Source organism: Gavialis gangeticus, unplaced genomic scaffold (assembly GCF_001723915.1).
Source record: "Gavialis gangeticus isolate Ggan-Ray unplaced genomic scaffold, GavGan_comp1, whole genome shotgun sequence".
Lineage (NCBI taxonomy): Eukaryota > Metazoa > Chordata > Crocodylia > Gavialidae > Gavialis > Gavialis gangeticus.
Window position 1 is genome coordinate 83046659 of NW_017729033.1, and position 13005 is coordinate 83059663.

At 40.8% G+C, this 13005-nt stretch overlaps 1 protein-coding gene across 7 annotated transcripts in view; it reads left to right on the forward strand.

The window, feature by feature from the left end:
* The window catches only part of FAT1 (FAT atypical cadherin 1), a 191980-nt gene extending 189945 nt beyond the window's left edge, over positions 1-2035 (forward strand). For 4 of the 7 annotated variants that reach the window (XM_019525941.1, XM_019525942.1, XM_019525944.1 and 1 more), the window contains one exon: positions 566-2035. In XM_019525941.1, the coding sequence (XP_019381486.1) occupies positions 566-1191 (626 nt within the window). In that variant the 3' untranslated portion in view covers positions 1192-2035. Of the gene's footprint in view, positions 1-191; positions 304-565 lie in introns of all 7 variants that reach the window. The other 3 variants (XR_002099211.1, XR_002099212.1, XR_002099213.1) reach the window with 1 other exon arrangement.
* The last annotated feature ends 10970 nt before the right edge of the window (positions 2036-13005 follow it).

The window sequence follows — 13005 nt, forward strand, 5'->3', positions numbered from 1 at the left end:
CCTTGAGTAAAATGGTACCATTACTTTTAAGCACTCTACATACCTTGCCAAGTAGAGATTACATCTCTTAGTAGGAAAAGCAAGGTTTATATACTCTTATCTATTCGTGTATGTATATTCATAGGAGAAAAAGAGAGTGTGAGCACTAGTTCAACGTGACCAGTAACTGCACAACAATTATTGATCCATAGGAATTTAGCTGCACATGGGAGGCTGTTGGTTATTTTTTACCCAAAGAATGATTGTATGCCATTGTGTGTGTCATCACATTCCATAGGTGAACTACAGCTCCTCCCACTTTAGGTGAGATATGTCCAAAGAAATGATAAGTCCAAATTTGGACAATATAATAAAATATCTAATGCATGGCATAATGTAAAGTTGTGTTGTGTTAAATGTCTATGTGAAACTAGGGGCAGAAGGCTCCAGAAGTAATTTAACCCAAATTATGTCCTAATCAGTAGTGGTTGTGTTGTCTTTAATTCAGTGTGTTCACTTTTTCCAATTTAAATATATTTGAAAGAGAAATACTAATTCTGCCTTTGAAAAAATATTCACACTGCAGGTTATCACTGGGATACTTCAGACTGGATGCCAAATGTTCAACTGCCAGGTATCCAGGAGTACCCAAACTATGAGGTGGTTGAAGAGCCAGCTCCCATCTACACAGATCCAAATGTCATTGATACAGACTATTATCCTGGAGGCTACGATATAGAAAGTGATTTTCCACCTCCTCCAGATGATTTTCCTGCACCTGATGAGCTTCCGCCATTACCACCAGAATACAGCGACCAGTTTGAATCAATACAGCCACCCAGAGACATGCCTGCTGTAGGTAGCTTGAGTTCTTCTACAAGAAGCAGACAGAGGTTCAACCTTAATCAATACCTTCCCCATCACTATCCTGCAGATATGTCAGAACCTCAGAACACCACCAGTGGAGTCAGCAGTAATTTTAGAGAACCTTATGCTTCTTATTCTTTAGGGTACAATAGAGACTTTGAAGCACCCACTGTAGACAACATGTCCATGTCTGTGTACGCTTCCACGGCTTCATGCTCTGATGTGTCAGCATGCTGTGAAATGGAGTCTGAGGTAATGATGAGTGACTATGAGAGTGGAGATGATGGCCATTTTGAGGATGTGAAAATTCCTTCACTTGATTCCCAACAACATACAGAGGTCTGACACTCATATTCAACAAAAGTGCCTGGACTTTAATGAACTTTAAGCATTCTAGAACAACCTTGAAGAGCTTATTTTTTCTTGGCAGCAGTGCTTGAATGCTTTTTGTTTCAGTGAGCGAAAACTGGCATGACTGCACTGGATCATGCGGCTCATTTCAATATATTAGTCTGTTTCCATTTCCTGACCTACTGTAATTGGACAAATCAAAAATTTCCATTGGCTGTGCCACTTCTGAAAGTGTTTGTTTTTTATACTTACAGTGTCTGTTAAATAAAAAACACCACTTCACCATGTTAGCATGATACATATATTTATATAGTTCTAATGCAAATTAATTTTCTCCAATCTTTTTTGTAAATTTTATGTACAGTTTTGATTTTAATAGTTTTAACTAGATTTTGTAGATATTTTGTGAATTTGTTTTCCACTGAATCTAGTGGTGTTAGTGTGCCATTAAACTAGCACTCTTGACTTTTTTTATAATCAGGGCTTCACTGTATGTATTTTTTTCCCACTGAAGTTTAACATTTCATTATAAAGATTTCAGAATATTCAAGTGATTCCAGCTGTATATAGGTGGGTTAGGTCTGATATTTTCTGGGTCAGCTACATGGAAATGTCTTAAATGGGTTGCTGTATTTTAGACCTGTAAACATTTTTCCCTTCTTGGAAAGTGTGTTGGGGACCCTCTGCATACCTGTTAGAACCAAAACCACCATGACACAGTTTTTATAGTGTCTGTATATTTGTGATGCAATGGTCTTGTAAAGGTTTTTACTGAAAACTATCATTAGCCAGTCTTTCTTACTGACAATAAATTATTAATAAAATACTTTAGCTTTGCTCCGCGTATCTCTATTACATATTATAAAATTGACAAAGCATTCAGTGCAGCAGCATTTTTTTAATTCTGTATTCATTTTGTACTGTATAATAGTTATTTGCTCCAAAAGCACATTATCTTTCCTTAAAAATCAAAACTGCAGCTGTGTTAAAGATGCTCACTAGATGGCAGTGTTTGACTACTTGATGGTGTTTAAAAAAAATTAATCTGGCCATTATGAATAAAGATTGATGGGTATCAAACTTTAGTAGCCTTCTTAATAGTTCACATTTTCTTTTTCAGACAGACATATTATCCATGTTAATTTATTACTAAATGTCTATTTTGAAGCTTTTGCCCTTTTTATTTCTCAGCAAAAATGCATTTCAAATACATTCCAAAACACTTTGGAAGATTGCTGTGTATTTTTTCAGAGGCAGTAATTTTCTGTATCACATGATTTTTCACAATACTTGCATAAACAGTGCAGTATTTTGTTTCTTTTTCTGAGGAACTCTTTTCTGATTTTTTTCACTTCTAGAGGCTGACAATCCAGTGCCATTTTCTGCAAAACCTGTGGTGGGGAGTACTTTCTTTGAAGTAACATGGAAAATATTTGGGTGGTGCTTTTTTCCATCCTACTTTATTATAAAAAATAATTGTATTTCTGTAAGGAAAAATATAACAGGTTCATTGTGGCCTAACGTATTGATTGCTCTATGTTAATTTTCTGTCTGTTTTTAGTCATAAAAATAACATATTTCTACCTCTTCTTTGTACAAAGAACACTCCCTATTTCACATACTCCCTCCACCTCAAGAAACTCATTGCACAAGTAAGGAGATAGTTGGACTAACTTCCCAAGCTTCTGTATATGGCCTGCCCTAGTGTATAACAGGAAGCCATGAATGTGATATGCCTTGACTTGAGCAAGGCTTTGGACACTCTCTCATGACATTCTCACTAACAAGCTAAGGCAATACAAACCAGGTGAAAATACGGTAAAGCAGATACATAACTGGTTGAACCATCGGCTCAATGGGCACGTCTACACAAAACGCTATGGTGCCATAGCAACGTGCAACAGTGCCGTAGTGTCAGTTGGCAAAAACCATGACACCGTCACTACGTCTCCATAGCAACACACTCCCTCATTATAGCATATTGCTACAGCAATGTAGTCCCCAAAAATAACTGTGCACAGCCGACACAGTATGGTATGGGCTGTTACTGTGCCATCTTTCAGTATTTCCAAAAGGAAGTACTAAATGGCAGCACAGTAACAAAGGCGTCATGTGGCCTCATGTAGATGCACCCAGTGAGTAGTAGTCTTCAACAACTCAATGTCTAGTTTGGAGGAGGTACCGTGGGGTTCCCCAGGGGTCTGTCCTGGGTCCAGTATTATTAAATATCTTAATTTTTTAGATGATGGGACTGTGCGCATGCTTAGCAAATATACAGATTACACCAAATTGACTAGAGTCGCAGAAATTCTGGAAGGTACAGCTAGGATCCAGAATGACCTTGGTAGCCTGGAAAAATGGTCAGCAATGAATTGGATGAGATTTGGCAAAAATGAATGGGATGATTTAGTCAAAGATGATCCTGCCTTGAGGGAACTAGAGTAGGTGATCTTGTGAGGTCCCTCCAGCCCTACTTTCACTACAATCTCTGTGTGTCTAATATGTTCCCCTGTGGCCATGGCAAAGGAGGCATTTCAAGAGAACCAGCGTCCCTTTTCCAACAAGAATGTATGGCTAAATGTCGTAATCTGGTTTTAAGTGACTATTCTCTAAGTATCCAACTAAAGATCATACCACTCAGACAGGTTTTCAAGTTAGATGAATTACCATACTTACAGTGCTACTACACACACCTTTTTCCCAAGAAAAAAGGCATCCAAATTTGAGGAGTGCCTTGAGCAGGGAGGCTGGCTGACTTTGTCAAACTGAATCATGGAAAGACTGTGCTGCAAAACAGTTCAACCAGCTAACAGCAGGTATAGGGTCCAGCGTTAATTCTTTCACACCTACTTCTCAACTGGCAATAGTCTGAAACTGCTGCCATATTGTGAAAAGGTTAAACACTGGGCTCCATCCCTGCTGTTTACTGGTTAAGTGAGAAGCAGCACCTTTCTGCAGCACTACCTCACCATGACAAAAGCCAGCTCTAGGCCATGACTTTGGGGAAGGGAAAGTTTTCTACATTTTGCCTGCCAAAAAACAGGGTCCATATCTTATTTGGGGTAATGTAGTATGTGATATACAGGTAGAAAAGAAGCACAGGTGTTAAAAATGCATTCAGCACCACTATATGTAGCTGGGATTTTTAAAAATGTACGTACGGCAAAGCAAACTGTGGTTGACGCTATTTTTGTCCAAGGCACTTTAATTATTGGTCTGGAATGGCATATTGGTCATTGAACAATTGTTATTGCCTAGGGGTTGGAAGAACTTACTACTGGAGGAAATCAGTCTTTTAACTGATGATATCATACACAGGATTGGGTCCATACTTGGAAACAAAGTTTAATAAACTGGAAATAATGCTGACTGGAGAAAAAAGGCTTTAAGGCCACCTTTTATGAGTTTTACAAATTACATGTAAAAATTACAGAAATATGGTTGTACAGATTTATTTTAAACTGAAGGTAGATTGTCAGACAATGTCACCAGTTGTAAACAATAAATACTCGGCAACTGAAGCTGAGATAAATACGTTCAAGAGATAATTACAGGAGACTTGCAGAGAAGTAGGACATCGTGAAAAAGCAGAAGGTTGCAATTAGTGAAAGAGTAAGCAAGTTGCATGACCCTTTGTTTTACATCTCTTATTTGCATGCTTCTCATCAAATACAAAAACAAAAATTGGAACATAACAAATCCTTAAAATAAATTTGGTTCACATTTACAAAAAGGCTTAACTATCTAGTTGCCACCTTATTGCCCCTCTAGGTATGCAAGTCCAAAATTCAGGGCTCTAAGCACCTGCTAAGCTACCACTTCACTCTGGAATTGCTTAAATTCTTTAAGTTCTTGAGTCTTTAAGTGCTTAAGACTTCCACGAGAAAGTTTCCTAGGCACCCATCTCTCTTTCCTGGAATACTCAGAACTGCCCAAGTCTTGACAGTATTGAACAGCTAAGTATATAGGGCTTTGGTATGATCTCTCAGGATCTACAAAATAGGTACTCCACCTATTTCACCCACACAGCCTGATCTAGTGCATCTCAGACCACACCTACTCAGTTTTGCCCCACATAAAACATAGTGGGTAAAAATATAGTCTTTTATCCGGTAGTTTAATACTCCACATCTGGAGTACTATGTTCAGTTTTGGGGCCTCCACTACAGAAAGGACGTGGACAAATTGGAGTGTCCAACAGAGGGCAACAAACATGTTGAAAGGGCTGGGGGACATGACTTATGAGGGAACTGGGGTTATTTAGTCTAGACAGGAGACTGAGAGGAGACTTAATGGCAGCCTTCAATTACCTGAAGAGGGGTTTGAAAGAGGGTGGAGCTAGACTGTTCTCAGCGGTGGCAGATGACAGAACAAGAAGCAACCATCTGAAGTTCCAGCAAGTGAAGTTTAGGTTAGATATTAGGAAGAATTTTCTCCAATCTCAATTAGTAAAACACTGGAACAGGTTACCCAGAGAGGTGGTAGAAGCTCCATTCTTGGAGGTTTTCAAAACTTGGCTAGACAAAGCTTTGGCTGGAATGAACTAGTTGGGGCTGGGGCTGGGGCTGGGGCTGGTCCTGCTCTGAGCAGGGGGCTGGACTAGACCTCCTGAGGTCCCTTCTGACCCTTTCTATGATTCTATATTAGAACTGTCATTCCGGATGTGAGGATTTGAACCTGCGCCTCCTACATCCCAGTTGGATGTTTTAACAACCAGTTAATTAACTATTTTGTGGTGGGCTTCCTTCAGTCACTCCTGTTGAGAATACTAAAGTATTTTACGGAAAGTTTTCAGTGAAACTGATCCCAGATTCCCCTCTTTCTTGTCCTTTGACTGTATAGTTCTGTTCTGCACCGACTATATTCAAACAACAGGAAAAGAAAGGAAACTATCCCAAAATAGGCTGTTATGTGATGACATTTATCTAGGCCGGGGCGGGAAAAGTCCAGCCCATGGGCCGGACCAGGCCCACGTGACCAGTTTCCATGGAGACCCCAGGAGCGGTGGCGCCATGACAATGCAGAGCTAGTGTTTCCATGTAGACCGACCCCAGCAGCACTATCAGGACACGCGGCTGGTGGGGGAACTGCTGCAGGGCTGGGATCTTGTGGCGGTGACAGCGTGGTCCAGAGCCGGGGCAAAGCTGTGATCTGCCTGCACCCCCTGGGCAGGGGCAGGCAGGCAGTGGACTGTGGCTCTGCTCCAGTTCCAGATCACAGTGTCACCTGGGCAAGATCCTAGCCCTGGAGCAGCTCCCTGCCCAGCTGTGTACCCTGCCAGCACTGCTGGGGCTGGTCTCCATGTAAACCCTGGTCCTGAGCTGTCATAGTGCTGCTGCTGGTGTCTCCATGGAAACTGGACATAACAATGTGGGCTGCTGGGAAAGACAGTCCAGATGCCAGGCAGATCCACCATTTTGCCCACCCTGGATCTAGGAGGATGCGCACTGAAGCCATTCTAGGAATATCCTACATGATTGGGCAACTGGTCTAGCCGCTAAATTATAGAGCTAAAGGGTGACATTGCCTTCTCAGACTGTTTTGGGAAAAGGCCTGCCTACTCCAGAAAGCAGTTCAGAGCCACAGATCCTTACCAAAGGTGGTCACCTCCCTGCTGCCCAAGGTAAGGCATGAATTCATGAGTGGGGTGGAGCTAAAAATTGCATATATGTCATATTTTCTAGCTAAAATGGTTCCCACCTCAGCATGCTGGCTGTCTGGGTCCCTCACTTAAGCACTTAATTCTCCCCATATATTATAGAGACTGCTGAATAGGTGTGTTAACTTCTGTCTGGCAGCAAAATAGCTAAACACTAGGCATTATAGCACTGAACAGTGCAATGCCCAACTGCTTTTATGGATCTTGCTCTTTGTCAACAAAAGCATCATCTTATTAAATGGCTTTAAGTTATCAAAAATGTCACTGAAAAAATTTAATAGTTCTGCTTTTACTAGACCAGTCTACTATTAGGATCACACTCTCACTTCCTGCCCTATAAATGTTGACACCTACTGCCACAGTTCTGGGGTTTTTTGCTCAGGATTGCATGGTGGCTTGATCTCTGTTACAGCCAGGTTTGTCCAAGGACAAGGAGTCCAAGTTTGGCATGACCCCAGTAGAAGACATGAAATTCTCCATCAGCCATAGCAGACTGACGATGCCTTAAACAAGCATATGAAAAACAGAAACCTTCAGCAAGATTTAAAAATGTCAGAGAAATGCAAGGCAAGGTTTGGTATGAACAAGTGCATATGGCTTTTATTCATAATGTTCATGTCTTTAACAAAAAAAAAAACCCCCTCCATATTAAACTTGTGAAATATTGGGGGAACAAAGCTGTCATTCAAGCTTTTCAGTATGCGCCATTTGATAAGGAGATGTTATAAATTGTAAGCACTCAAATAAAATGATCAATGGAAAATTTCAAACAGTAGAAACTGAACTAGCTTCTATGGCAAGTGACAGCACTGGAAAATGGAGATTAAATAAGTACAGGTACAAGGAAAATAAGTATAGGGTATAGTTCTCAACTGATGCAAGGCAGAGAACTGTAGTTCAGTTTTTTAAATCAATTAGGACCAGTTCAGTGCCACATTTTACTTCTTTATACTTATCTAAATCACAGTGTTTCTCAAATGAGTTTTCAGCTAATAGATAAATTATGCAAAGTGTTTCCTCTAATTTCACTTGATAGTGCAAATAAAAGGGTATCTTGCAGTCATCAATTTAAAGGAAGGGAAAGGCTCAGGACAAGGAATATCACATGCTAGGGTAAAGAGCCATCCTTCTCTGGAACAGGAATAAACAATCTAGTTCCAGATGCTTGCTTTTGAAGAAGAACATAATTTACCACCTGCCTTTTGGCCTGTGGTTAAGATTTCTTTCTCAGTCTCTATTTAAAGCTATGATGAGGACTGAGATACACACACAGAGAGAAGGTTGAAACATTTAACTCATTTTCAATACTAATTTGAGAAGTCAATGACCAAGAACGTTTGGGAAACAGACGGCTGTTGCAAAACCACCATGTTCATTTTCAAGAACTCTTTTCTTCCAGCTCTCTATTCCTTCAAATTAAAAAAGTAAAATAAAATGTTGCTGCAACAATATTTGAATATGATACAGCTATAGGTCTATAATCCAGGTCCTCAAGCCTCCATTTCAGTGAGAAACAAGTCATTTTGAAGATTTGGACCTTGCTGTCCTCTGCCTGACTGGTCTTTGATTTTCCTCGAAATAAGTAAAGCATGTTAAAAGGTTGTTTTGTAGCTGCCTGGGATGCTAGCACTACTGTACTGCTTACTTACCTGTTGTCATTTAAAGTGGTGGACTGGCCTGAGGCTGTAGGGGAGGAAGAGACCTCATTAGGGCACGCTACCATGTTGTGTAGAAGCCCCAGCACCAGTAGAGGCATGCCTTAACACACACACACAGTCACACATCACGAGTTTTGCTTGTCAGCAGCCTGAGGTGTAGTTTCCCAGAAACTCCTGCATCTATCTCCTTGAAACCTGGCAGGCTTCATGGCCTCAGCAGGAGGTAGGATCCCTGCAAGTTTCATCCAAATCAGGCAAGAAATAACAGTTACAGGCAGTTTTGTGATTCCCTACTATAGCTTATGGCCAAAACACTGTTGAAATTCCAAAACAGTTTCAGCCAGAACGAAACAGGACAGTGATTCAAAACACCAAAATGAATCACTGTTCCTCTGAAATGCCAAATCCAAAACTGAAACGAGATGCAGGGATTTCGCACAGCCCTACTAAACAGTCCAAAATGTATGTAACTGCAGCTTAATTACAAGTACCCAGAGACTGGAGACAAAGTTGCAAAGGTTCAGAAGAGCGTAAGAGGCTTTTCCCCTTTGTGTAATGCATCTTAAAAACAAACAAACAAAATGCTTTTGTGCACATATTGCTCCTCACCCTCCTCCATCTTGAGGGAGGAGTGATCAGAGCACAGGGCATTAAGCTCAGATCTCCCTTATCTCCATGTCCTCTTAGCAGAAGGCTGCGTACTTCGTAATGCCACTACCAGTTTTACAACTGTGCTCACTCAGAGTGGGTCAAGGTTAAAGGTTTTGCATTCCCCTCTCTTTGCCCATCACTCCGTGACTTTTACTTGTAAATGCACTGAAAGTTAACTGAATAGTTTCTAATGAATAGCAATCTGGGAGGAAGTTGATCAGTAGAGCTCATCCCTTGTGTTAGCAGCTTGTTCCAAATACAGATGGAATAGGGAATGAACTTTCATTTCTAGAAGAAACCAAGCTTCACGTAAAATAATGATTAATATCTCCATATTAAAAAGGACTTGGAGAGCTATATAGGGAAAATCTTTCTTTTTGAGAGAGAGAGAGAGAATCCCAGCCAATTTATAATCTAAGAAGAAACTGCTTGACTTCTACCAAAAAGAGATTAAACCTTGGTTTCATTTGCCTTGGCCAGGTGAGGGGTAGATAGGTAGATTCAATAAAGGACTTGAGTGCCTTAAGTTCTGCTTAAGCCAAAAAAAAGGAATCTAACACTTTCTGGGTGCATCTACGCATGCAATTAATGGGTGTGTCTACACGAGATGTTTACAGTTGACTAGTTAGCTGCACTGTAAACATCTTAGTCTACACATGTGCCCTTATTAAGGTCAAGGAACTAATAAACCCTACAGCAGGGTAGTACTTGTAAGTACAGTAAATACAAGTACTCCTGTGCTGCAGAGGTTTGGGGGGTTTTGCTGTTTATGGTTTTTTTCTCCTTGTGCAGCAGTGCAGGTGTAGATGCTGCCCCAGCTGGCTGGGGCACAAAGGTGCTTCAGTGTGGCCCAACTGCCTGCCAACTAGCCCCGTGCTGAAACACACTCATGCCCCAGCCAGCCCTTCTGGCAGCACACTGACCTTGGTCAGAGCAGCCCTGGGCGGGCAGTCTGACCCCCAAGGCCCTCCTGCCAGCCAGGGTTCCTTTGACTGGGCTCCATGTGCTGCTCATGAGCAAACTCTGGACTTGATTGCTCTGGATTTAATTTCTCCCAGGTGCATGTTCAAATGGCTCACCCAGGAACAAAAAATTTCCATAGCAATCAGCTCTGGAGTTTACTCATGTGCAGCACATGGAGCCTGGTCAGAGCTCCAGAGTTTATTCATGTATCCTAATTGCGCATGTAGACACACCCACTGAGTTGCTGCCTATCTCTAAGGGCACCTACATTTTACTAAAAGAAGTTTCACTCTAGCCAAATAGTTGAGCACATATCAAGGTGTAGGGAGTTCTAAGTTCTGGTCTATGTTTCCAGGGCAGCTTTTATAAAATAACCTTCCCTTCAGCGCGCAAGATATTCTGGATAGGGGGTAAGAACTTACGTTTCTAGATTCTAGTCTGGGGGGCAGGTACGTAGTGACTGGGCACTATAGGACATCACTGAGAAAATGAGTTGATTGGAACCTTTGACCTGCTTCACTAGCCTGGAAAAAGTTAGGAAACAAAAAAATGATATATTTTATCTCTGATCCACAGACACTTACTTGACATTTCTGTCACAGTGATGTCTATTGGATGATGACCTGCTACTCGTACTATAGTTAGATAAGTGAGATTTTAGTACCAACCATAACAAAAATATTAAATACATGTCTGTGTCATTCTTTAAGATATGCCTTTACATTAAAGCTTTCTTGTAAATGTTCCTGCTGTTGTTGATCAACTTAAAGCCTTTTATCAATGGCGAATTAAGTGGGGAGAATTTAGTGTCAGGAACTGCAGTTACAGATTCAATTGTTAATGTGACTCATGCACATAGTTCCCAAAACACCAGTATATTAAGCCATCTGAACAGTTTTCAGAGTCTGTGTTATTTCCTTTGTAGAAGTATAGCCTGGAAAAAAATGTATTGCATGCGATGAGACCAAGTACCACATGTAATCATAGTTTCTTTGGAGGATTTTTGAATAAAGGAGGCTGTTTTAATGGAGGGGGTAAGATTACTTGAAACACGAAGGTCAAATACAGTAAGAGTGAGAAGACTGTGGGTCAGATTCTGCTTCAAGTCACATCAGCGGAAATAAGAGGGGAGGGGGACTCTCTGTCCATCTCCCATTGGGAAATTATTTTACAAGCTTGACTATTATCACCCTCATCCCTGTTCCAGTGAATCTGTTGGTATCTTATTCATGTTGAAACAACTTCATCAGGAGAAACTAACAAAACCCTACAGAGAGAATAACTCATGTTTAGCATTCCTACAAGGTGAGAGACCTGCCCTCAAAACCTTGCTCCAATATGGACAAACAGATTTTGAACCTATCACCTCTATACTAAGAAATGTGTTTTTAACATGTAGCCCAACATATGAACTCTCACTCTTCGTCATTTGTATTTTGCCAGAGGGATTAACTGTCTGAAATCAAAAGGGATTATAATACTTATTTTTGAGTGAAAGGAAAACCCTATCTGTAGTCCAGATTTAGGCACAGTTTATGCAGGCTGAATCTACCATAAAGGGACTGAGCAATAGGACAGTGAGCATACCAGAAAGTACATATTCACAGTTCAAGAGCAGATTCTAGTTTTGACTTAAGCACCAACCTTTTTCCAATAAGCGGGAGCACTGTAATGGGAATGACAACAGACCAAACACCTGGAAGCCAGTGAAATTAGCCAAAGGAAATGTTGATTATAGGGATGCAACTTCAATCCTTCTTGAATTCCCCACTGGTGGAGTTTTGCCCAAATTCCTGCAAGACAGAACAGGGGTCAATCCTTTCTTTTTTCAGAGCCATAAGGAAGACTGTCCCCTCCCATACCAAGATACAGGTGGTTATGGCACTCAATGAAAAAATGGTTGTCCTAGATTCAGTTCCTCCCTATAAAGGTTCAAACTTCTTTTCCTGGGAGGGAAATAATAATATTCCTAATCACCTGTCCATAGAAGATGTTTGCTCTGCAAGTACATATAGGGGGAAGGGGATGGGGGAAGAAATGAGGCAATCAAGGGATATAGTTCTTCACTGCTCCTGTTTTTTCTTCCCACACCAAAGAACAAGAGACCACCAAAACAAACACTGAACAAGCACCTATCTGTACTCCTAGTATGATTCTTTTTTCACAGGTAGGAAGAAACATTTAAAAAAATATTTCTTACACAGAGAGAATAGCAATAGAACAGGGGTGGTTGCATGGATGTGTGCGTATGGCCTGAAATTCTGTCATTGGTTTTAACTGAAAGAACTTCCTAATATTATAACAGACCACACGTACAAGCTGGGCAGTAGCTGGATCTTGCATCTCAGTTAAGACCTGATTTTGAAACCTCAGAATGAAAGTGGCAGTACTACATACTGAGCTTCAAATATGATAAAACATACTAGGAGGACTATAATTACCCTTTTTCTTCTTGCAAGCTCCAAAGCTGTACAGAATTTGTTTCAAGAACATATTGTTCATGGAGTCACAGTATGAAGAGACAAGTGTTATCCTGGAATTGGAGAAGGTATGCTTTTTAAGTTGCATATTAACTGGCCAAAATGTTTCTCAACACCACATTTCTATGATCTAGATAGACAACTTCGATAGACAAAATTAAGCATCCTAAAACAAGGGACAGACTTCTTCCTTGATGACAAATATAATAGGCGTGTCCAGATGAGTGCAAACATGCATTTCCCCAGGGACAAATAGCAGTGGCACATAGTAGTGCCATTGTTACTTATCCACAGTGAATGCCGATGTACGTGCACTCTGGCATGCAGCAAGCTTGCAGCATGTGGTGACACAGGCAGGTCTGCAATGCTACATACTGCATGTGCATGGTTGTCTGGA